Source organism: Hemitrygon akajei, chromosome 1 (genome assembly GCF_048418815.1).
Source record: "Hemitrygon akajei chromosome 1, sHemAka1.3, whole genome shotgun sequence".
NCBI classification, from domain to species: Eukaryota; Metazoa; Chordata; class Chondrichthyes; order Myliobatiformes; family Dasyatidae; genus Hemitrygon; species Hemitrygon akajei.
The window spans coordinates 26,042,718-26,069,370 of NC_133124.1; the positions used below are offsets into that span (position 1 = coordinate 26,042,718).

At 40.1% G+C, this 26,653-nt stretch overlaps 1 protein-coding gene across 1 annotated transcript in view; it reads right to left on the reverse strand.

Annotated features, from left to right (window-relative positions):
• The window catches only part of zbtb10 (zinc finger and BTB domain containing 10), a 99,916-nt gene that overhangs the window by 15,119 nt on the left and 58,144 nt on the right, over positions 1-26,653 (reverse strand). Inside the window, exons 2-4 of the mRNA XM_073039852.1 lie at positions 25,295-26,267; positions 9,580-9,648; positions 519-694 (exon numbers count right to left, since the gene is read on the reverse strand). Of these exons, the coding sequence (XP_072895953.1) occupies positions 519-694; positions 9,580-9,648; positions 25,295-26,267 (1,218 nt within the window). The remainder of the gene's footprint in view (positions 1-518; positions 695-9,579; positions 9,649-25,294; positions 26,268-26,653) is intronic.

Here is a 26,653-nt window from a genome sequence, read left to right on the forward strand (position 1 = left end):
TGAAATAGAAGGCAGAAGATCAGATAGATATTTGTATGGTCCAGGCATTTTTAAAGGATGAGAAGGCTTCATGGCCAAGAAAAATTTAAACACTATGTTAGGAATTGTAAGTTGAGGTGGACATGTATCTAACACATGTTACAATATGATAATTCAGTGAGGAGGTACGATTTTGCAGCAGAAATTCAGGTGACCTAAAATTTGAGAACAAAAATCCAAACTGGAAGGCTCTGAAAAATGGAATATGACTCAGATTTACTAAACATTAAACTAATCTACCATCATGATTATAAAAATTGTAACAAAGACTAAAGAATAATGCTTTAGTATTCCCAATCCTTAAATGGAAAGTACAGCTAAGTTTATAAGCAAACATGTTTGAGCATGTTACCGGAATACAACAAGGTCATGGGAAAGAGGCGGGGTGAAAGAGAACTAAGCAAATATTTGTAACTAAGTCAGGTTCCAAGATCTTCAATCATAGGTTTGTAGTTCTTATAAATAGTACCCATACTCACCAAGGAATGTCTCTTAACATGTTCTCTTCGTGTGAACAACTTTCCACAGATGTCACAAGCAAAGGATCTCACACCAGTGTGTATCAGCTGATGTCTCTTCAATGTGCGCCGATACTTGGCAATGTAATTACAATGTGGGCATTTAAATTTATTTTGGCTACCAATTGAAGCGTCACCTGGTAGACATAAAATTGATGCAGTTTATTTACATTCCTGTTCAAAATAGGCATTGTTGAAAATTTGAAATTATCATGATGCAAATAAATGGCAAGGTAAACAAGCTTTTCAGATATACCCATGTGTAATTCTTTTCTCTTTACATAAATGGAGGTAATTAAGAATGTAGCATAAAATTACTTTATAAATAGCTCATTTAATTGGAGCAGATTGCATTTATTCTTTAAAAATAATTTTAAGGATGTTTAGGGGAACTGTCTCAATAAGGAAGGCAGTATTAATGAACATAGGGCTAGGAATTTGGCGGCCATGTGGAACACGAGAATCAGCAATCACATCAGGTTGTTTGATGGCTGTGGAGAAGCATATTAACTATTTCACTGTTAAAATGTTCAATTAAAGAACAGCCAATTCCAATTAGATAATGAGATGATAGGCAAAAAATTGAAACAAAGTTCAAGATTCAAAACTAATTGAACATTGGCTGGTCTTCAGGTTTTGCTAGTTACCCAAGTATATTCTCATGAAGGAGAAAAAGGGATTAAAGCCATAACTTACTGGATGACCAAAAAGGGTACAGAGTAACATTACGCAGAAAAAGCAAGTATATGACAGATTCCACATTGTTAACACAAATGAGAAACCACATTGATTACAGAGGGAACTTCGTCAATGCTGTTACTGAAGCCTCAAAGATGTAACTGAGATTCAGAGGTGCGAAGGGACTTGGAAGTCCTTGGGTAGGATTCCCTAATGGTTAACTTGTAGATTGAATTGGTGGTAAGGAAGGCAAATGCAATGTTAGCAATCATTTCAAAAGAACTAGCATTACATCCTTGTTTTTAAATTCTGAAGCTTTTTAAGACATTGGTTAGACCACACTTGATTGGGAGCAGTTTTTAACCCCTTATCTAAGAAAAAATGTGCTGGCATTGAACAAGGTCCAGAGGAGGTTCATGAGAATAATCCCAGGAATGAAAGGGTTCACATATGATGAGCATTTGATGGTTCTGGGCCTGTATACGCTGGAGTTTTGATGAGGGGAGATCTCATTGAAACCTATTGAATTCTGAAAGGCCTAGAGAGAGTGGATATGGAGAGGATATTTGCTATAGTGGGGGGAAGTCTAGGACAAGAGGGGAGGGCCTCAGAATTAAAGGACATGCATTTAGAATAGATGAGGAAAAACTTCTTAAACCAAAGAGTGGTGAATTTGTGGATTTCATTGACCCAGACAGGCCTAGTCATTGAGGTGGTGGTGGATATGTTCTTGATTATTCAAGGTGTCAAAGGTTATGAGAAGGTAGGAGAATGGGCTTGAGACAGATATAAATCAGTCATGATGGAGTGGTGAAGACAAATTTATGGCCTAATTCTGCTCCTGTGAGCTATGGTCAGGGATGGGAATGAGAGGAGAAAGGAGGGAAAGGAGAGAAGGCAGGGGAAAGTGAGTTGTAGGCACCATAATCTGCTAACATCTATAGATTCAGAGTATTGTCCAAAGACTGGAAATTGAAAATGCTACACTCTTATTTGAAAAAAAAGTTCTCAGAAAAACACTTTCAGTTAGTTTTATAGCTAAGCAGTGAGGAAGTTTTTAGAAACAGTAAATAGGGTAATGTTTGCACTTTGACAAATATGATTTAATTAGCAATATTGGTTGTGTTGTATATTTAACTTCCAAAAAGGTACAATAGATTAAATCTTTGAAATAAATATTGGGTATAGCAAATGTCTAAGTACAGGAAATAGCAATAAAAGATTGTTTTTCAAGCTTGTGGGAAATGTATAGTGGAACTCAAAGGAGTTGTACTAAGTGCACTGCTTTTCTTCTTTATACTGTATGTATTGATGAAGTGGATGTGGGTATACAGGGCATAATTTCCAATTAAACAAAACTTGGAGATAAAGTGAACTGTAAAGAGAACAGTAATAGACTTTAAGGAGACAAAAGCAAACTGCTGAAATGAAGATGTGGCAGCATCGACTCAATGGGCATTCTTGCATATTTATTACTAACAGAAAGAAATACAAAAGGCAAATATAAACTAGACAGCACAGTTGTAAGAGAGGTACAATAACAGAAAGATCTCGGATGTAATATTATTATCAAGGATCACATTCATCTATCCAGCATCCTCTGTCTTTCTATCATCAAGCAGGAGACTCCAATGTGTAAAAACAGAAACAGTAGGAAAGGAAACAATTTCTTCCCTCAGGCCATTAGGCTTCTGAATTCCCTGCGCATCACATTTAAAATGTCACTGACAAATCTGTTCTGTACCTCACATTTATGCACCTTGTTTGTTTATGTGTAATAAATCTGTAGATTTCATCCTTACTTTCATAAGTCATTATGTGTTATGTGTGTTATGCATACTACAGTGCTTTACACCCTGACTCGGAGAAACATCTCATTTGATGGTATACATGTATATGACAATAAACTTGACTTGTATGTGCATTGTTTATCATAAATAAAAAGACATGGATACCATAGTTGTAAAAGCATATGACACCCTAGCCTTTACATGTGGCGACATGGAAAACATGCAAGGAAATTATGAAAAACCTTCATAAAAGATCAGTTTGGGCACAGATGGAGTATATCCAAGTATGGGAACCATAATTTATGAAAGATGTGAAGGACTTTGTGGCTACAATGAGATGTATGAAAATAACTCCAGAGATGAAGTAAACTTTGTACAGGGTAACCTAAAGAACCTGGAATTATTCTATTTAGACCAGAGATTGCAAGCAGCACAAATGAAGCTAGTATGACTATGAGTGACAGACAGAACAGATATAGTCTAGATATACACTTCAAACCGCTTAAGACTGTGGAGAAATAACCAGATGACTGGCATTGTACACTCATCTGTCACATCTTCTATGGTGCCTCATAAGCCTTTGATCTCAATTGACATATAAAAAAGAGATTCTGTCTCATTGTTCTCTGACTCAAAATAAATATGTCATTTTTATCCTTGAAATGCAGGTTGGGAGTCTAGAAGGTCTAGATTACTTAACCCCAATTTTGGAATAGCTCAAAAAGTTATGCAAAATCTTTGTTACTAGCTATTGTTACCAAGTTGACATTCACTATTTAAAAAATATGCCTGTTGAAACATGAGGACAACATGCACAGACATATCAAATGATCTGAATTTTATCATTGATGGATTGGGAACTTTAAACTCAATACCAACATTGCAATTACCCTTATATCTCTATAAAAAGGTATGCATCAGATTAACTTATGCATATAATTATAGAGCACAACAGCACAGAAACAGGTCCTTCAGCCCATCTAGTGTGTGTCAAACAGTTAGTCTGTCTAGTCCTATCAACCCACACCTATACCATCGCCCTCTATACCCGTCCATCTATGTACTTATCAAAACTTCCCTTAACAGTTGAAATAAAGACTCCATTCACCACTTCCATAAGACCATAAAATATAGGAGCAGAATTAGGTCATTTGGTTCACTGAGACTGCTCTGCCATTTCATCATGACTGATTCAATTTTCCTCTCAGCCCCAATCACCTGCCATCTCCCCGTATCCCTTCATGCCCTGACCAATCAAGAACCTATCAAACTCTGCCTATCAACATAAACAATTGGCTCATCAGTTAATAATTCATTGGGGTGATTGATAAGTTCATGGCCTAAGGTAGAAGGAGATGAGTTATTAACTTTAAACTTTCTGCATAATCACTCGAAGAGTTGACCTGCATGTGCATGTAACGAGAGCTGTATAACTCATCTCCTTCTACCTTAGGCCACGAACCTATCAATCACCCATCTGTGGACACTTTCTGGAGGTCCAAGGTCCGTATGCTCCACAACCGCTGGACTGTGTGTAAATGTAGGAGGGGACTATGTTGAAAAATAAATGTGCCAGGTTTTTAAAAATTGACTCCTTCTACCTTAGGCCACAAACTTATCAATCACCCCTCGTACTTTCTAAGGTTCCTAAACTGTTCACAATACTCCACGTGAGCTCTCACCAGTGCTTTATAAGTTTTCAAAATTACATCCTTGCTTTTATATTCTAACATGTGCCTTCCTTATCACAGACTCAATCAGCAAATTAACCTTTAGGGTAGTGGTTGCCAACCAGTCGATCGCGAACGACCGGTCGATCTTTGAGACTTTCTCAGTAGATCCCGAAAAAAAAAGAAAAATAAGTACACAAATACATTATGCCTGATAAACCTTTTGATGCAAATATGTAGTAACTTCTACTTTTAAAAAGGACTTGACAACTTCATACCCAAAAGGAACAACTTTATCTAGGACAGTAAAACAAGATTCGCATACAGAGGTTGTCACTAAAGCGCACCGCCAGAAAAGACCGGAAGGAAAACCCCCGCAACCCTGGAAACAATCTCCCTTTACAAACAGTTTCTGTAGCGGGAGTATTGCTATATTACCATGATCTTAATTGATATTAACTTATCTTTATAATGCTCACACTACAACCCTTCTCACCCTTTAAATTCCAACATTCCCCAAATGTACAAGAAATGGGGAACAAAAACAGTGGTGTCATTAGCTTGTGTATCCCTGAAACTTATACTAGTGTCTCAGTAAGTTTACCAATACCAGGGAAGTTGAGGAGCTGAAATCGGGGTTGAAGGCCAAGCAAACATGTTGCTCAGAGGACGTGGATCTACAAGTGTTAAAAGCACTTGTCACTCTGTGAATATTTTTCACCACAGTTTTAAGAATCCCTGGATGTAATACAAACAGCTCAGCCTGTTGTATTTGTCAGAACGGCTTTCCAGGATTTTACAAAAAAAGGACTTCCTCACTCTTTTGCACTTAAAGGAGAGAACAAGAGGGGAGGATATTTACGAGTTTAAAAAAATGTCCGTGAAAATGACATCCCCATTCATAAACTGGTACCAATTACTACCGATGGGGCCCCAGCAATGCGCGGTGTGCGTATTGGTTTTATAGCACTGTGCCGTAATGACCCTGATTTTCCCGACTTCCTGGATTATCACTGTGTGATTCATCAGCAGGCCTTGGCTGGGAAGGTCGTGGACTTTTGTCATGTAATGACACTGGTGATCACACTGATAAACTTGATTCGAGCAAAAGTGCTTCAGCACTGCTTATTCAAGGCATTATTGGATGAGTTTGATGCCACTATGGCCTGTCTGATATGCTAGTTACAGTTTTCTCTTGGTTAAATTAATTTGAAAGTTTGACAAAAGCATTTTATGTAATTAAAATACAATTAGCCCAAATAAAGGGCCTCAAGTTGGAAGTACAATCTGAGCTGGTTTTTTTCCCTAAACAATTCAGTAGGTTGATCTTGCCTTTCACTAAGGCCAAGGTAAGGGATCTTGGGCTTTAAAAGGTTGGTGACCTCTACTTTAGGGGATCCTGCATAAGGACTCCCAAGTCCCTTTGTGCCTCAGTTTTTTTGTATTTTCTCCCTATTTAGAGAATAGTCAACCCTTTCATCTCTTCTACCAAAGTACAATACCATACACTTCCTGACACTGTATTCCATCTGCCATTCCTTTGCCCACTCTCATCTAAGTCCTTCTGTAGCCTCTCTACTTCAATACTATTAAGCCCCTAGAGCTATCTTTATATCACCGGCAAACTCTGCAACAAAGCCATCAACCCATCATCCAAATTAAAGACACATAATGCAAAAAGAATCGCTCCCAAAACAGATCCCTGTGGAACACCACTAGTTACCAGCAGCCACACTTGCTCCCACTCTTTGCCCCCTGCCAATTAGCTACCACTTTATCAATCTTAGAATCTTTCCTGTAATAGCATGGGTTAATAGTTTGTTAAGCAGCCTCCATGTGTGGTACCTTGTCAAAGATTTTCTGAAAATCCAAGTACACAACATCAACCCATTCTCTTTTGTCTATCCTGCTTGGTACTACTTCAAATAATTGCAACAGATTTGTCAGACATGCTTTTCCTTTAAGGAAACCATGCTGAATACGCCTAATTTGTCATGTGCCTCCAAGTACCCTAAGACCACATCCTTGATAATCGACTCCAACATCTTCCCAACCACTGACATCAGACTAACTGGCCTTATAGTTTCCTTTCTTCTTCCTCTCTTTCTTGAAGAGTGAAATGACATTTGCAATTTTCCACTCTTCCGGAACCATTCCAGAATTTAGTGATTCTTGAAAGATCATTGCTAATGCTTCCATGATTTCTTCAGCCTCCTCTTTCACCATCTGGTCCAGGTAACTTAACTACCTTCAGACATTTCAGTTTCCAAAGAACCTTCTCTCCAGTTATGGTAATGTCACACACTTCATGACCCCTGACGTCTGAAACTTCCACCATACTGCTAGCTTCTTCCACAGTGAAGACTGATGCAAAATACTTATTCAGTTTGTCCACCATTTCATTGAGCCGCATTACTACCTCTCCAGATCATCTTCCAGCAGTCCAATATCCACTCTCACCTCTCTTTTACACTTCGTGTAACTGAAGAAATTTTTAGTATCCTCTTTAATATTTTTGACCAGCTTACTTTCAAATTCCATTTTTACCTTCTTAATGACTTTTTTACTTGCCTTCTGTTGGTTTTTAAAAGCTTCCCAGTCCTCTAACTTGCCACTAATGTTTGCCCTATTATATTCAGATTCAGTTTATTGTCATTTAGAAACCACAAATGCAATGCAGTTAAAAAATGAGACAACGTTCCTCCAGAATGATATCACAAAAGCATATGACAAAACAGACTACACTAGAAAATCCACAAAACGTTTGGCAATCCCCAATCCAGAGTCTGGAGAGGCTGCTGCATATTAATATCGTGCTACCGTCCTAGTGCGTTCCCCGGAAAGGAGCTCCAAATCCACCAGACAAACAAAACCAAAAACTAAAGCTACAAGACCTGCACAAAACCACGTAGTCACAACATATAGTTATAACAGTGCAAACAATAGCATAATTGATAAAAAAATAGACCATGGGCACATTAAAAATAGTCCAAAGATGTTAAAGGACTATAAGTTCAAAAGAAATCACCACACAGTTTCCACAAGTCCCCAGGGTCCCGACAGACTTGCCATCCCACGCCGGTGGCAGAAAGTCCCGCTATGGACTTCCACGGCGCCGTCTGACTCAGCCTCGCAGTCGCAGCACACAATGAAAGCTCCATCGAACCCAGCCTCGCAGACACAACACACACCAAAAGCAACCTGACTGCAGCGGACTCCGAGTCCGTCGAACCTCCAAGCCTCCGACTATCCCCTCCGGCACAGCTTCTCCGAGCACCATCTTCTGCTGAGTGTATTTAGACAGCCCCGCCAACGGCCATCGGCAACGCGACCCCGAGGACTGGGGGCCTGTGCTTCCGAGCAGAGTCCCGGACCCCACAGCAGCAGCAGTAACGAAGAAAGTCTTCCTGGAGATTTCCTGATGTTCCTCCGTGCTCCCATGTCTGTTTTCAATCGATTATGATTGCGCACAGTACCCCACTTCACAAATAAGATAATCAGCTCTGGAGTGGCTGCTGCAAGCTGCATCGCGCCGCCATCTTGGAAATCTATATATGCCCTCTCTTTGGCTTTTATGTTGGCTTTGACTTCTCTTGTTAGCCAAGGTTGTGTCATCTTTCTTTTAGAATACATCTTCCTGTTTGTGATGTATACCTGTGCCTTCCTAATTGCTTCCAGAAATTCCAGCCAATGCTGTTCTGCCATCATCCCTGCCAGTATTCTTTTCTACTGGCAGCTCGTTCCAAACTCAAACCACCCTCTATGTCAGGAGTTCCCAACCTAGGGCTAAGGACCCTTTACTTAATGGTATTGGTCCATGGCATAAAAAAGGTCGGGAACCCCTGCTGTAAATTAAGCAGTGCTCCTTAAATATTTCACCTTTCGCCCTTAATCTATGAACTTGAGTTCTGGTCTCATCCAAGCTCAGTGGGAAAAATATGCTTGTATTTACCCTATAACCCTCATAATTTTGTATACATCAATCAAATCTCCCTTCATTGCCTTATGCTCCAGGGAATAAAGTTTTCCTATTCTACCTTTCCCTATAACTCAATTCTTCAAGTCCCAACAACATCCTTGTAAATTTTCTCTGTATTACATCGATATCTTTCTTGTAGGTAGGTGACCAGAACCACACACAATAATCCAAATTTGGTTTCACCAATGTCTTATAAAATTTCAACGTAACATCCCATCTCCTGTACTGATTTATGAAGGCCAATGGTGCCAAAAGTTTTCTTTACAACCCTATCAACCTATGACACCACTTTCAAGGATTACGGACCTTTATTCCCAGATTCATACCCCTCAGTGTACAACTATTTACTACAGAGCAAACAACATCCTTGATACAGAATGGTTTTTGGTGCAATAAAAGGCAATAAAATGAACAGTGGCTGGAGTATGCATGTACATATTGATTACATTTAGAAACGTTACTCGTATCAATATTTCTCAACACCTCTCTGCCTCTTCCTTAACTAATGAGCAATCTGTCAGTATTGTCTGCAAGCTACCAGATGGTAATGGGAAATCTTGGAAACTGATATACTATATATTAGATGACCCAATTAAGCTTCAACTCTATTATACCTTATTTTAGGATGGTGATTTCTTTCTCACAATTAAAATTTAATTGCAGGTGTAAAAATAATTCACTGGCTGTAACTTCTTCATTTTTAAAAAGAAAATGAAGAAGCTTGTTTTACCCACTGGAATTCAGTAAAGTTTATGTTGAAGTTTACAATGAGAAATCATGGAAAAAATAGCACACCCAGGAAACATACTTGTATCAAAACACATTGTTGTACATTTTATACATATGTTGCTTTTTTTGTTTTGCTCAATATGCCGTTCATCAAATTTGACTTTGAAAATACTTACCATTTAGCCACGTTTCTCCATTTTGCGCTTCCTGTAACAGTCCAAATCTGAATTGATCTGATGTCCCAGCTGGAAAGGAATAGGTAATTCCGTTTTATTTTATGGCTCCCAATCACAATTAAATTCATTGATTAATCCAGATGAATCTATTACTCCAGAGGAACCCAAAAATCTAATGAATGCATAAAGCCCATTGAAAGAAGAAACATCATACGGAATATTATTCCATTCTCTTACCCAATTGACACCCAGTGCTTCAAGTTTTAAGTTGCTTAACTGATCTGATCTAACTTTCTGCAAGATGGTTTGATTAGTGTCTACTTTAATGCAAGGAGTATTATGAACAAAGCGGATGAACTTAGAGTGTGGATCAGTACTTGGAGAAATGATGTTGTGGCCATTACAAAGACTTGGATGGCTCAGGGGCAGGAATGGTTACTGCGAGTGCCAGCCTTGAGATGTTTCAGAAAGGACAGGGAGGGAGGTAAAAGAGGTGGGGCATGGCACTGCTGATCAGAGATAGTGTCATGGCTGCAGAAAAGGAGCCAATAACTCTACCGGATTTTTTTTAATAAACCACTCAATAATAACAGGGACATCAAGCAGCAAATAGAGAGACAGATTCAGAAAACATAATAATAACAGGGTTGTTGATGTGGGAGATTTTAATTTCCCAAATATTGATTGGCATCTCCCTAGAGCAAAGGGTTTAGATGCAGTAGAGTTTGTTAGGTGTGTTCAGGAAGGTTTCTTGACACAATATGTAGATAAGCCTACATGAGGAGAGGCTGTACTTGATCTGGTATTAGGAAATGAACCTGGTCAGCTGTCAGATCTCTCACTGGGAGAACATTTTGGAGATAGTGGTGACCATTCTATCTCCTTTACCATATCATTAGACAGGGATAGAAACAGACAAGCTAGGAAAGCGTTTAATTGGGGTAAGGAGAAATATGAGGCTATCAGGCAGGAACTTGGAAGCATAAATTGCGAACAGATATTCTCAGGGATATGAATGGAAGACATGAGGCAAATATTCAGGGGATTTTTGCGTGGAGTTCTGCATAGGTATGTTCCAACATGACAGGGTAAGGATGGTAGGGTACAAGAACTGTGGTGTACAAAGGCTGTTGAAAATCTAGTCAAGAGGAAAAGATGAGCTTATGAAAAATTCAAAAAACTAGGTAATGATATAGATTTAGAAGATTATAAGGCTAGCAGGAAGGAGTTTAAGAATGAAATTAGAAGAAGCAGAAGGGGCCATGAGAAGAGCTTGGCAGACAGGATTAAGGAAAACCCCAAGGCATTCTACAAGTAAGTGAAGAGCAAGAGGGTAAGACATGAGTATACTACCAATCAAGTTTTACAGTGGAAAAGTATGTCTGGAACCAGAGGAGACAGCAAAGGTACTTAATGAAGACTTTTAGTATTCGCTACAGAAAAGAATCTTGGCGACTGTCGGGATGACTTATAGTGGACTGAAAAGCTTGAGCATGTAGATATTAAGAAAGAGGATGCGCTGGAGCTTTTGGAAAGCATCAAGTTGGATAAGTCACCAGGACTAGATGAGATATACTCCAGGCTACTGTGTGAGGCAAGGGAGGAGATTGTTGAGACTCTGGCAATGATCTTTGCATCATCAATGAGGACGGGAGAGCTTCCGGAGGATTGGAGTGTTGCTGATGTTGTTCCCGTATTCAAGAAAGGGAATAGAGATAACCCAGGAAATTACAGAGCAGTGAGTCTTACTTCAGTAGTTGGTAAGAAGATCCTGAGTGGCAGGATTTATGAACATTTGGAGAGGCATGATTAGGAATAGTCAGCATGGCTTTGTCAAAGGCAGGTCGTGCCTTACGAGCCTGATTGAATTGTTTGAGAATGTGGCTAAACACATTGATGAAGGTAGAACAGTAGATGTAGTGTATATGGATTTTAGCAAGGCACTTGATAAGGTACCCCATGCAAGGCTTATTGAGAAAGTAAGGAGGCATGGGATTCAAGGAGACATTGCTTTGTGGGTCCAGAACTGGCTTGCCCACAGAAGGCAAAGAGTGGTTATAAATGGGTCATATTCTGCATGGAGATCAGTGACCGTGGTGTGCCTCAGGGATCTGTTCTGGGACCCCTACTCTTTGTGATTTTTATAAATGACCTGGATAAGAAAATGGAGGAATGAGTTAGTAAATTTGCTGATGACACAAAGTTTGGGGGTGCTGTGGATAGTGTGGAGGGCTGTCAGAGGATACAGTGGTACATTGATAGGATTCAAAACTGAGCTGAAAAGTGGCAGATGGAGTTCAACCCAGATAAGTGTGGGGTGGTTCATTTTGGTAGGTCAAATATGACGGCAGAATATAGTATTAATGGTAAGACTCTTGACAGTGTGGAGGATCTGAGGGATCTGGGGTCCGAGTCCATAGGACACTCAAAACGGCTGCGCAGGTTGACTCTGTGCATTGGCCTTCATTAATTCTGGGATTCAGTTTAGGAGCCAAGAGATAATGCTGCAGCTATATAGGACCCTGGTCAAACCCCACTTGGAGTATTGTGCTCAGTTCCGGTCACCTCACGACAGGAAGGCTGTTGAAACCACAGAAAGGGTGCAGAGGAGATTCACAAGGATGTTGCCTGGATTGGGGAGCATGCCTTATGAGAATAGGCTGAGTGAACTCGGCCTTTTCTCCTTGCAGCGACGGAGGATGAGAGGTGACCTGATAGAGGTGTATAAGATGATGAGAGGCATTGATCATGTGAATAGTCAGAGGCTTTTTCCCAGGGCTGTAATGGCTGGGACAAGAAGGCACAGTATTTAAGGTGCTTGGAAATAGGTACAGTGGAGATGTCAGGGGTATGTATTTTTACGTAGAGAGTGGTGAGTGCATGGAATGGGCTACCGGCAACAGTGGTGGAGGCAGAAACCATAGGGTCTTTTAAGAGACTCTTGGGTAGGTACATGGAGCTTAGAAAAATAGAGGGCTATGGGTAACTATAAAAGCTTTTATAGATATGTGAAAAGAAAAAGATTAGTCAACACAAATGTAGGTCCTTTACAGTCAGAAACAGGTGAATTGATCATAGGGAACAAAGAAATGGCAGACCAATTGAATAACTACTTTGGTTCTGTCTTCACTAAGGAGGACATAAATAATCTTCCGGAAATAGTAAGGGACCGAGGGTCTAGTGAGATGGAGGAACTGAGGGAAATACATGTTAGTAGGGAAGTGGTGTTAGGTAAATTGAAGGGATTAAAGGCAGATAAATCCCCAGGGCCAGATGGTCTACATCCCAGGGTGCTTAAGGAAGTAGCCCAAGAAATAGTGGATGCATTAGTGATAATTTTTCAAAACCCCTTAGATTCTGGATTAGTTCCTGAGGATTGGAGGGTGGCTAATGTAACCCCACTTTTTAAAAAAGGAGGGAGAGAGAAACCAGGGAATTATAGACCAGTTAGTCTGACATCGGTGGTGGGGAAAATGCTAGAGTCGGTTATCAAAGATGTGATAATAGCACATTTGGAAAGAGGTGAAATCATCGGACAAAGTCAGCATGGATTTGTGAAAGGAAAATCATGTCTGACGAATCTTATAGAATTTTTTGAAGATGTAACTAGTAGAGTGGATAGGGGAGAGCCAGTGGATGTGGTATATTTAGATTTTCAAAAGGCTTTTGACAAGGTCCCACACAGGAGATTATTGTGCAAACTTAAAGCACATGGTATTGGGGGTATGGTATTGATGTGGATAGAGAATTGGTTGGCAGACAGGAAGCAAAGAGTGGGAGTAAACGGGACCTTTTCAGATGGCAGGCAGTGACTAGTGGGGTACCGCAAGGCTCAGTGCTGGGACCCCAGTTGTTTACAATATATATTAATGATTTAGACGAGGGAATTAAATGCAGCATCTCCAAGTTTGCGGATGACACGAAGTTGGGCGGCGGTGTTAGCTGTGAGGAGGATGCTAAGAGGATGCAGGGTGACTTGGATAGGTTAGGTGAGTGGGCAAATTCATGGCAGATGCAATTTAATGTGGATAATTGTGAGGTTATCCACGTTGGTTGCAAGAACAGGAAAACAGATTATTATCTGAACGGTGGCCGAATAGGAAAAGGGGAGATGCAATGAGACCTGGGTGTCATTGTACACCAGTCATTGAAGGTGGGCATGCAGGTACAGCAGGCGGTGAAAAAGGCAAATGGTATGTCGGCATTCATAGCAAAAGGATTTGAGTACAGGAGCAGGGAGGTTCTACTGCAGTTGTACAAGGCCTTGGTGAGACAGCTCCTAGAATATTGTGTGCAGTTTTGGTCCCCTAATCTGAGGAAAGACATTCTTGCCATAGAGGGAGTACAGAGAAGGTTCACCAGATTGATTCCTGGGATGGCAGGACTTTCATATGAAGAAAGAATGGATTGACTAGGCTTATACTCACTGGAATTTAGAAGATTGAGGTGGGATCTTATTGAAACGTATAAAATTCTAAAGGGATTGGACAGGCTAGATGCAGGAAGATTGTTTCCGATGTTGGGGAAGTCCAGAATGAGGGGTCACAGTTTAAGGATAAAGGGGAAGCCTTTTAGGACCGAGATGAGGAAAAACTTCTTCACACAGAGAGTGGTGAATCTGTGAATTCTCTGCCACAGGAAACAGTTGAGGCCGGTTCATTGGCTATATTTAAGAGGAAGTTTGATATGGCCCTTGTGGCTAAAGGGATCAGGGGGTATGGAGAGAAAGCAGGTACAGGGTTCTGAGTTGGATGATCAGCCATGATCATACTGAATGGCGGTGCAGGCTCAAAGGGCCGAATGGCCTACTCCTACACCTATTTTCTATGTTTCTAACCCAAGGTAATTTCTTAGGTAAGGACATGCTTGGCACAGCTTTGTGGGCCAATGTGCCTGTATTGTGCTGGAGGTTTTCTATGTTCTAAGATTAACGTGGTCGCCAAATGCATTAACATAAGATTAGATGTTTGTTTTTACAGTTGTTCTTTTAAAAAATGAGTTTAAATTTAAACCAGGCAAAAAGATTGTCTTATAACACTGTGTAAAATGGCAAAATAACTTCCATAATACATTTTGTGGTGTTTTCTGATATGGTTGAGTTATCTGACCTAATTTCATTTCAAATTTAATAAAAATATTACACTCATCTAGCTTTATTGTGTAATGCAATTTTAACAGTCATCATTTAGAATTATTTTTAGAGACATAGATTACTTTGTGACATTTTAGTGGCTTGAGTTTCGAAATAATTTAAAAATTGCTTTGGCATTCACCCCAACAATTTCTAGCTTCCATAGGTTTAAAGTGAAAAGGGAAAGATTTAATACAACTGAAGGGCAACCTTTTCCACACAGTGGGTAGTAAATATATAGAGCAAACTGCCAGAGGAAGTGGCAGAGGAAGGTATAACTTATGACATTTAAGAAGCATGTGGACAGTTACACTTGCTTGCTTTGGTATCTTTGGAATCACTGAAAAACCTTTGCAATCTACTGTCCAAAATACAAATAATATCTTAAATTTTAGAGATTAATATAGCTGCAAAACCAAACTGAATAAAGCCTTCTAGTTAGTTGTTTGGACAGTGAACAGGAGCTTGAAGACACACACTCAACATTTTTGGAACAGCTGCTTCTCCTCTGCTATCAGAGTTCTGAATGTACAATGAACCCATATATCATGCCCTAATTTTTTTTCATGCTTTGCACTGTTGCCCAGCACACAAATGCCATTACAAAGAAAGTGCATGGCAGCACCTCTATTTCCAAAGACGTTTGAGAAGATTTGGCATGACATCTAAAACTCTGACAAACTTCTATAGACGGTGGTGGAGAGTATATTGACTGGTTGCATCACAGCCTGGAATGGGAACACCAATGCCCTTGAATGGAAAATCCCAAAAAGGATAGGGATGACATAGGATTGGAAGGTGTAGTCTCTATGGGTTGAGTTAAAATGGCAAGGATAAAAGGACCCTAACAGCAGCCAGCACGTGGATTACAAATTACAGCAGGAGATAGAAAAGGTGTGTCAGAAGGGCAATGTCATGAAAACATTAACGTGGACTGGGAAAACAAGGCCTGTACTGAACCTCAAGAGAGAAAATTTGCTTCAGGGATGACTTTTCAGAACAGCTTGTTGTTGAGCCCACTGGGAGATCGTCTGTGCTGAATTAGGTGTTGGCAATGATCCAGAGATGATAAGAGAGCTTAAGGTTAAGGAACCCTTAGGGAACACTGATCACAATATGATCCAGTTCACTTTGAAATTTAAGAAGGAGAAACTAAATTCCAATGTGTCAGGAATAAAGGAAATTACAATGGCATGAGAAGGGAACTGGCCAAGATTGATGGAAAGGGACACTAGCAGGAAGGAGGCAGAGCAGCAATGGCTGGAGTTTCTGCGAAAAATGAGGCAAGTGCAAGACAGATATATTCCAAATAAAAAGAAATTTTCAAAGGGAAGAAGGACACTAGCATAGCTGACAAGAGAAGTCAGAGCCAAAGTAAAAGCAAAAGAGAGGCATACAAGGAATCCAAAGCTAGTGGGAAGATAAAGGATTGGGAAACTTTTAAAAACTTGCAGAAGGAAACTAAGTAGACCATTAGGAAGAAAAGGATGAATAATGAAGGGAAGCTGGTGACTAATATCAAAAATACTAAAAGCCTTTTTAAGTATATTAAAACTTACAAGTTTTTTAAGTTTAAGGGTAAAAGAGTGTCGAGGGTAGATACAGGAGCAACAGAAAATGACACTGGAGATATTGTAATGATAGACGCAGAGATGGCAGAGGAACTGAATGCGTATTTTTCATCAGTCTTCACAGTGGAAGACATCTGCAGTATACCGGATATTCAAGAGTGTCAGGGAAGTGAAGTACGTGCAGTGAAAATTATGACTGAGAAGGTGCTCAGGAAGCTTAATGGACCTGATGGAATGCACCCTTGGGTTCTGAAGGAAGTAGCTGGAGAGATTGCGGAGACATTAACAATGATCTTTCAAGAATCGATAGATTCTAGCATTGGCAGCAGAAAGGAAACTATAGACCTGTTAGCCTGACATCAGTGGTTGGGAAGTAGTTGGAATTGATTGTTAGGGAAGAGATTATGGAATACCTGGAGACACATGACAAGATAGGCCAAAGTCAGCATGATTTCCTGAAAGGAAAATCCTGCCCGACTAACCTACTGCAATTTTTTGAGGAAATTACAAGCAGGGTAGACAAAGGAGATACAGTAGATGTACTGTACTTGGATTTTCAGAAGGCCTTTGACAAGGTGCCGCACATGAGGCCGCTTAGCAAGATAAGAGCCCATGGAATTACAGGGGAGTTACTAGCATGGGTAGAGCAGTGGCCAATAGGCAGAAAACAGAGAGTGGGAATAAAGGGATCGTATTCTGGCTGGTTGCCGGTTACCAGTGGAGCTCCACAGGGGTCAGTATTGGGACTGCTGCTTTTTACAATGTATGTCAATGGGATGGAACTATGGGATTAATGGATTTGTGGCTAAATTTGCTGATGATACAAAGACAGGTGGAGGAGCAGTTAGTGTTGAGGAAACAGAGAGCCTGCAGAAAGAATAGATAGTTTTGGTGAAATGGCAAATGAAATACAATGTTGGAAAGTGTATGGTCATACACTTCGGTGCAAGAAATAAACAGGCAGACTATTATTTACATGGGGAGAGAATTCAAAATGCACATGGGGAGAGAATTCAAAATGCAGAGATGCAAAGAGACTTGGGAGTTGGATGATTGGTAAGTTTTTAAGATCTAACAAAAGACAACTAAAGGATGCTAATGATAAGTCAAAGTCAGCATGGTTTTTGCAAAGGGAAATCTTTACATGAGAAATCTGTTAGAATTCTTTGAGAAAGTAACAAGCATGGTGGGCAAAGGAGAGTCAGCGAATGATATTTACTTGGATTTTCAGAAGGCATTTGATAATGTGCCACAGGCGAGGCTGCATAACAAGATAAAATCCCATAGCATCACAGGAAGAGGAATGGGTGACAGGCAGGAGGAGGTAGTGAGTGGAAATAAAGGGGGCCTTTTCTGTTTGGCTGTTGGTGTCCAGTGGTGTTCCTCAGGTGTCCATATTGGAACCGTTACTTTTCACATTGTTTGTCAATGATTTGGATAATGGAATTATCCAAAAAGCAGCTAATGGAATACAGTATTGGGAAATGTATGATAATACATTTTGGTAATAGGAACAAAAGTGCAGACTATTATCTAAAAGGGAAGAAAATTTAAACATCAGAGGTACAAAGGGACTTAGGAGTTCCTTGTGCAAGACTCCCAGAAGGTTAATTTGCAGCCGAGTCTATGGTAAAGAAGGCAAATGCAATGTTGGCATTCATTTCAAGGGGAATATAGCATAAGACATAGGATCAGAATTAGGCCATTTGGCCCATCAAACACCATCCCCCCGCCAGACTCTTCCCCGTAACCTTTGATGCTGTGTCCAATCAAAAACATATCAAGCTCTGCCTTAAATACATCCAACAACTTGTGGTAATAAATTTCACAAGTTCACCACACTCTGGCTAAAGAATTTCTCCACATCTGTTTTAAACGGATGCCCCTCTATGCTGAGGCTGTGCCCTCTTGTCCTAGAGTCCTCCACCATGGGAAACATCCTTTCCACATCTACCATGTCTAGGCCTTTTCAACATTCGAAAGGTTTCAATGAGATCCTCCCTCATCCTTGTAAATTCTAGCGAGTACAGACCCAGAGCCATCAAACGTTTCTATATGATAACCCTTTCATTCCCGTAAACTTCCTTGTGAACCGCCTCTGAACACTCTCCAATGCGAGCACATCTTTTCTTAGATAAGGAGCCCAAAACTGTTTACAATACTTAAGGTGATGCCTCACCAGTGCCTTAAGAAGAAGCCTCAGCATCACATCCCTGCTCTTGTATTCTAAACCTCTTGAAATGAATGCTAATATTGCATATGACTTCCTCGCCACCGACTCTACCTGCTAGTTAACTTTTAGGTTGTTCAGCACAAGGACTCCCAAGTACCCTTGCATCTCAGATTTTTGGATTTTCTCCCCTTTTAGAAAATAGTCTGCACATTTATTTCTTTTACCAAAGTGCATGACCGTTTCCAACATTGTATTTCATTTGCCACTTTCTTGCCCATTCTCCTAATCTGTCCAGGTCCTTCTGCAGCCTAGCTGTTTCCTCAACACTACCTGCTCCTCTACCAATCTTTGTATATCATCTGCAAACTTGGCAACAAAGCCATTTATTCCATCATCTAAATCATTGATATGCAGCATAAAAAGAAGTGGTCCCAACACTGACCCCTGTGGATCACCACTAATCACTGGCAGCCAACCAGACAAGGATCCTTTTATTCCCACTTGCTGCCTCCTACCAATCAGTCAAAGCTCTAACCATGCCTGAAACTTTCCTGTAATACCATGGGCTCTTAACTTGGTAAGCAGCCTCGTGTGTTAAGTATATAGATGAGTTGAAGAATTTTGGGGAGTTGATGGGGAGAAGGAAAAAGAATGGGATTCATGAAGGATAAGTGTGGATTGATGGCTTAAGGGGCCATTTCTGTGCTGTACCTTCCTCTGACTATAACAGCACCTCATCTTCCAGAAGGATACATTACAGCCTTCTATTTTCACAGTTAAAAGTACCAATTTCAAACGAACCGGTTTAGGATTTTTATTCCAAATTTCCAACATTAGCTTTAAACCTTGTTGTAACTTTAATAAACATTGTACATTTTCCTCTCCTCTAGGCTTTAATATCTTAGTTGCTGTACCCTTCAAAGCTCTATCACTACACTTGCTATAGAAACATAGAAAACCTACAACACAATACTGGCCCTTCGGCTCACAAAGTTGTGCCGAACATGTCTCTACCTTAGAAATTACTAAGCTTACTTATAGCCCTCTATTTTTCTAAGCTCCATGTACCTATCCAAAAGTCTCTTAAAAGACCCTATTATATCCACCTCCACCACCGTTGCCGGCAGCCCATTCCACGCACTCACCACTCTCTGAGTAAAAAAACTTACCCCTGGCATCTCCTCTGTACCTACTTCCCGCACCTTAAACCTGTGTCCTCTTGTGGCAACCATTTCAGCCCTGGGAAAAAGCCTCTGACTATCCACACGATCAATGCCTCTCATCATCTTACACACATTTAATCTCTCTTCCACTCCTCTTTGCATCTTACATCATGGTTCTATTTACAGTCCCTATTATAAGGATATCACCCTGAAGTCTTCACTGCTTCTTTTCCCAATGAGGCTGCTTGATTTGCTGAGTATTTCTAGGTTTCTTTTCAGATTTCTAGCATTTAACATTTTGCTTCAGAATTTAAAAAGAGCTAAATAACCAGAAGTCAAACATTAATTACACAGACAAAGATCAAAATGATATTTCAAACTATTGACTACAAAAGGCACATTTATCCAGACTAACAGAAGAAATTTAGAAGCACCAGAGAATTTGTTCTGGTTTCTTCAACACCTGATGTAATTTACAACATTTGCTAGAGAATGCTACATCAATCCTACAAGTCAATTAACATACATTATCTGTTCCGATGTGATGGGCTCCACTTGAACAATTCTGGGTGCAGGGTCCTGGCCAATTGCCTAACTAGGGCTGTAGAGGGCTCTAAACGAAGTAGCGGGGGTTGGGTTCAACAGTTTGGAAAAATAAGCATAGAGTAAAAGGGAAGGCAAGTGCAGGAGAGTCTCCAGAATACAGAATAAGACAAAGTTAAGACAGGGATAAGGATATAACTTCAGGCAACATGGAGACAGAACTGAGAAGGCTGGTGAATACAGGACTAAAGGTGTTATATTTGAATGTACACAGCACACAAGGTAGATGATCTTATAGCGCAGTCACAAATTGACAGGTGTGACATTGAGGGCATCACAGAATTGGGGTTGAAAGAAGTTCACAGCAGGGAGCTAAACATCCAAGCATACTTGTCCTATTTAAAAGGCAGGCAGGTGTGGCAGAGGACCTGGGGTGGCTCTGTTGGTAAAATATGAAACCAAATGCTTAGACATAGGATCAGAAGATGTAGAATCCTTGTGGGTAGAATTAAGAAACAGCAAGGATTAAAAGACCCTGATAGGACTTATCTACATGCCTCCGAATAGTAGCCAGGATGTGGGGTACAAATTACAACGGGAAGTGAAAAGGCACGTAAAACAGGCAATGTTATGATGTTCATGGGGACTTCAATATCCAAGTAGATTAGGAAAATTAGGTTGGCTCTGGATCCCAAGAGAAGGAATTTGTGAAATGCCTATGAGCTGGCTTTTTAGAACAGCTTGCTGTTGTACCACTAAGGAAAACACAATTCTCAATTAGGAGTTGTGCAATGAATTGGTTTGGATTAGGGAGCTTAACGTAAAGGAATCCTTAGGAGGCAGTGATCATAGTATGATAGAATTCACCCCGCATTTGAGGTAGAGAAGCTAAACTCAGAGGTATCAGTATCATAGTTGAGGAAAGGGAACTAAAGAGGCATGAGATAGAAACTGGCCAAAATTGATTGAAAGGGAACACTATAATGGGATGATAGCAGAGCAGATTGGCTGGAGTTTCTGGGTGTGTTTTGGAAGATGCAGGTTTGCTTCATCCCAGGGAAGAATTTCTCTAAAGAAGATGAGGCAACTGTGCCCGACAAGGGAAGTCAAAGACAGCATAAAAGCAAAAGAGGAGGGATACAATATAGCAAAAATTAGTGGAAGGCTAAAAGGATTAAAAAGCTTTTAAAAACCAACAGAAAGCAGCAAGAAGAAATGAGAGCAAAGATGAAATATAAAAGGAAGCTAATACAAAAGAGGGTGCTTACAGAGTCAAGAGAGCACATCAGACTGCTGGAAAATGATGCTGGATAGGTAGCAATGAGAAACAAAGGATGAACTGAAAGTATGGTGGATTCACTTAATTAGCCCATCAACTAATTGGGGAAGCCGCTTATTTTGGACAATTCTTAAAGAACAAAAACAAATTGAGAAAATAGCCGGGTTTCTCTTTGTTTACTTGGATACTATGTCGATTAATTGGGGTAAGAGACTGTTGTCAAACAGTTTCTAACTAGCATCAGACTTGTGCTCTTGTGTAACCATTAGAGACTACACAGTACTGACAGCGAAGTGTTCAAAAAGCAGTGATTTCTGTCATTGATAGTTGGCAAGAAATAAAGCAGTAAAACAAATTAGAACAAGATAGAAACTACGAATAATTTGAAGGTAATGCCAATCATCTAGAATGTTACCACGAAAATGAAGATTTGGAGGTTGCAATTGTTGAAAGTGTTGTATGAAGGCTTGTTATCTGCACTAGGTGTCTGCACTAATTTTGTTCATTTGCAGCGTATGCTGGGTGAATCCCTCTGGTGGATAACTATTAGGAACTAATAAAAAGTTTTATAGTGATGTAGTAGTATGGAAACATTCTAATTTGTTCTGCATCTCATTTAAATACATAATTTGTTATTCAGTTAAATGGTAGTTCGTCTTTATACCCTTTTAACTATTTCCATGAAACTTTGGCTAATTAGTTTGGCTGCTTAATTGGGCCAAGAGGTACTGGTTTCGATGTGTCCCAATTAACCGAAATCCGTTGTATATAGCATTAGACTTCACTGTGGAAGATACCAGTAACATGCCAGAAATTCAAGATAGTGAAGGGGTAAGAAGGGAGTACAGTCGCTATTGCTAAGGAATTGCTTGGAACACTGAAAAGTCTGAAGGTAGATAAGTCAAGTAGACCAGATGGACTGCACACCAGAGTTCTAAAGGGGGTAGCTAAAGAGACCGCGAATGCATTAGTAGCGATTTTTCAAGAATCACTCGATTCTGGAATGGCTGTGGAGGACTTGAAAATCGCAGATGTCACCCCACGCTTTAAGTTAGTAGGCAAGACAAGAAATTCTAGGCTAGTGAGTCTGACTTCATTAGTTAGTGAGATGTTAGCGTCCATTATTAAGGATGAAGTTTCATGATACTTGGAAGTACATAAGAAAATAGGCCAAAGTCAGTACAGTTTCCAGAAGGGAAAATCTTGTCTGACATACCTGTTGGAATTCTTTGGGGAAGTTACATGCAGGATAGACTAAAAGAGAGTCAGTGGATGTTTGTTAGATTTTCATAATGCCTTTAATGATGCATAAGAGGCTGCTAAACAAGGAGCCCATGGTATTATAGGAAATATGTTTAACGGACAGAAGAGTAGCTGTCAGGCAGAAGGCAAAGAATGGGAATACAGGGGGGCCTTTTCTGGCTGCCTGCTAGTTACTAGAGGTATTCTGCAGGGATCAATGTTGGGCCCTACCGCTAACCAGAGATACAGCAGTAGTTTCCAGGATTATTCCTATTTCCTGAATAGCAGAAGGACATGAAGATCATGGTCAAGGTCACAAGCTATCTCATCTCTGCCTCTCTCAATAACGCGAGGCATATCCCATCAGGCCCATGAGACATAGCCAGCTTAATGTTCTTGAGATACCCAAAACTACCTCTTTCTTTAGCTCAATATGTTCCAGTATAGTAGCATGCTCTACACTGATCTCACTATCCTTCATGCTCTTCTTTGTAAACATCAAGTACATGTTCTGTCCTTTACTCGAGTGGTTCTACTGTCTCTCTAGTTTTCCTACTGCATCAGATATATGTGAAACCCCTTGCAATTCTCTTTAATCCTACTTGTCAAGGGCTTTTTATGGCCCATCCTAGCTCTCCCATGTTCTAGTCATCTCAAAAAGACCAACATTGCATTTTCATTCCTTACTACTAGCTCAACCACCATGTTAACATTAAGGGAATCTTGAATTAGGACTTCTTAGTCCCTTTGTTCTTCCAATTTTTGCATTCTCTCCCCATTTAAAAATAATCTATTGTTCCTTCCAACACATGACCCAATGCTGGACTCCATCTGGGGAAGTAGAAAAGTTACAGAAGGACTTATAAACAGATTAGGAGAATGGGCAAAGAAATGACGGATGGAATAGTTTCAGGAAGTGTATGGTCATGCACATTGATAGGAGGAATAAAAGGGTTGACATTTTCTCAATACTGAGAAAATACAAAAAAAACTGAAACACAAGGGGACTTGGGAGCCTTTGTGCAGGATTCCCTAAAGGTTAATTTGCAGGTTGAGTCTATGGTAAAGAAGGCAATTGCAAAGTTAGCATTCATTTCAAGAGAACTAAAATGTAAAACCAAGGATATAATGTTGAGCCTTTATAAAGCACTGGTGGGGCCTCACTTGGAGTATTGTGAGCAGTTTTGGGCCCCTTATCTTAGAAAGGATGTGCTGAAACTGGAGAGGGTTCAAAGGAAGTTCACAAAAATGTTTCTAGAATTGAATGGGTTGTCATATGAAGTGCGCTTGATGGCAATGGGCCTGTATTCACTAGAATTCTGAAGAATGAAGGGTGACCTCATTGAAACCTAGCAAATGGTGAAAGGCTTTGATAGTGTGGAGAACATGTTTCCTATGGTGAGAAAGTCTAAGACCAGAAGACACAGCCTCAGATTAGAGGGGCATTCTTTTAGAATGGATATGAGGAGGAATTTCTTAACTGGTGAATCTGTGGAATTCTTTGTCACAGGCAGCTGTGAAGGCCTAGTCTTCGTGTATATTTAAGGCAGAGGTTGATATGATTCTTGATTGGTCTGGGCATGAAGGAATACGGGAAGAAAGCAGGAAATTGGAGCTGAAGGAAAAATTGGATCAGTCATGATGAAATGGTAGATCAGACTCAATGGGCCAAATAGCCAAATTCTACTGCTACATCTTATGGTCATATTATTTTACCCACTCTCCCAACCTGTCCAAGCCCTTTTGAAGACTTTCTGACCACGTAACTCTACCTGTCCTTCCACTTATCTCAGTAGCACCTACAAACTTGGCCACTATGCCTTCCGTTCCTTCACCTAGATCATTAATATATCACTGAAAAGTTGCAGTTCCAACACTGATCCCCGCAGATCTGTTATCAGAAAATGCAATGAACATTATCAACCTGAGAAGTACCCCTTAATGCTCTGACTTCTGACAGTCAACCTATATTCCATCCAAGCTAGTACCTTGCCTTTAACCACAAGCTTTTATTTTGCTTAGTAGTCTCATGTGTGACATTTTGACAAGCCTTCTGAAAACCCAAGGTAATAACATCCACCGAAATAAAACATAACAAAACATAATCTAAAACAAGATGTTCGATTCAGATTGAATGGCCTCATATAAAAGGCCGCTAAGGAAATGCAACAAGTTGTGCATGAGTTATGTAGTAATATAGCACAAACAATTTCAGAAGATACCAATGCATGTTATATTCAATTACAGATTTTTTAAAAGTATAATTATCATTGTAATGTAGGTAATGTTGCAGCCAATTTATTTATGGCATCCCACAACACAGCAATATTAAAATGATCAAATAATCAGTTTACTTTGATGCTGATAAATTATAAGGATGCTGGGAATAAGCACTAATCTTAATTTAATACTACCTGAAATATTACTTCTCTGAGAACAGTAGTCACTCAGTGCTGCACTGAACTGCCAGCTAAATACATGCTCAGGCCTTTGAAGTACAAATTGAACACCATCTTCTAAGTTATAGAAGGAGGCATAGAAGATTGTGAACATCACTGTAATGTGAACACATATGTAGAATATCACAAAACTAATATATAACCCCAGTAGTACCTGAGAAAGGGCCTACAGGAATATCCTGCAATCCATCCTCAGAGAATGTCATAGGAGGTTGCATCATTAAGTTTTCTCCAGCTCCATCTTCTACTTTTGGTGCAACATTGTATACGATTCTTCTAGTTATGTGGTTTTTCCTTCGTCCGCTTCGTGGACCTGCTTGTTGCAGCATTAATTTTCCCAAACTTCCCCAAGAAAAAGCAGGATTTTGATCTTGAGGTAGCCCCATCTGCAGATCTTTTCCAGTATAATCTGCAAAATTTTCTTGATTCCAGGTTGTATCATGAAGCTGGTAACTGTCATCTGGGTGCATTACTGAACCCATATCTAAACCATAGCCCTCCATTTCATATTTCACTCTTTCTTCATGCAGGACTACTGTGCCACAACTATTCACTGTATTTGTAGATTTCACCACCCAAGGACTACTGGGCTCGTGTTTCAACACAACTCCTGTATTGTCTCGATGGGAAGGGTTGGATGTTTTTACCTTCTCATACTGCACTATTATTTTATCTGCTGCATTTGATTTTGTACTGATGTTTAGGGCTTCTTTAATAAAACCACGGCAAGCCTGGACAATGTCAGTCATTTGCAGATAGCTTGCTACAGACATAACTTCAATGACATTTTGGCTGGTTAAAACTAAATGCCCAGAGTACATGAAATCAAGAATGACTGTGAAACCTTGCACAGCAACAACATCAAGGTGAGTTACTGTAACTTGGTCACAACTCTCATTCGGAGTATAGCAATAGAGTGTCTTAAAGTAACGGCTGCCCGCAACTAGTATGTTCTTATGGGCTTTGAAAACCTGACCCTTCACTACAATGTTGACATCACACAGAATTCCTTGCTGTCGCTGTTCATTCAGTTCTTGAAGCAGTTGATAGCAATAGGAAATTTCATTTCGATCACTTTTGTATTCACTGTACAACTCATCCGTTGATCTAGATGTAACTGCAGACTCCTAGAAAAAAAACACAAAAAATTAGTCCTGACGAAGGGTCTCGGCCCGAAACGTCGACAGTACTTCTCCTATAGATGCTGCCTGGCCTGCTGTGTTCCACCAGCATTTTGTGTTTGTTGTTGACAAAAAATCATACTGGATTCAGAAGAAACACAGAAAGCCTACAGTACAATACAGGCCCTTTGGCCCACAAAGCTGTGCCGAACATGTCCTTACCTTAGAACTACCTAGGCTTACCCATAGCCCTCTATTTTTCTAAGCTCCATGTATCCATCCAGGATTCTCTTAAAAGACCCTATCATTTCCGCTTCTACCACCGCCGCCGGCAGCCCATTCCACACACTCACCACTCTCTGCATAAAAAACTTACCCCTGACATCTCTTCT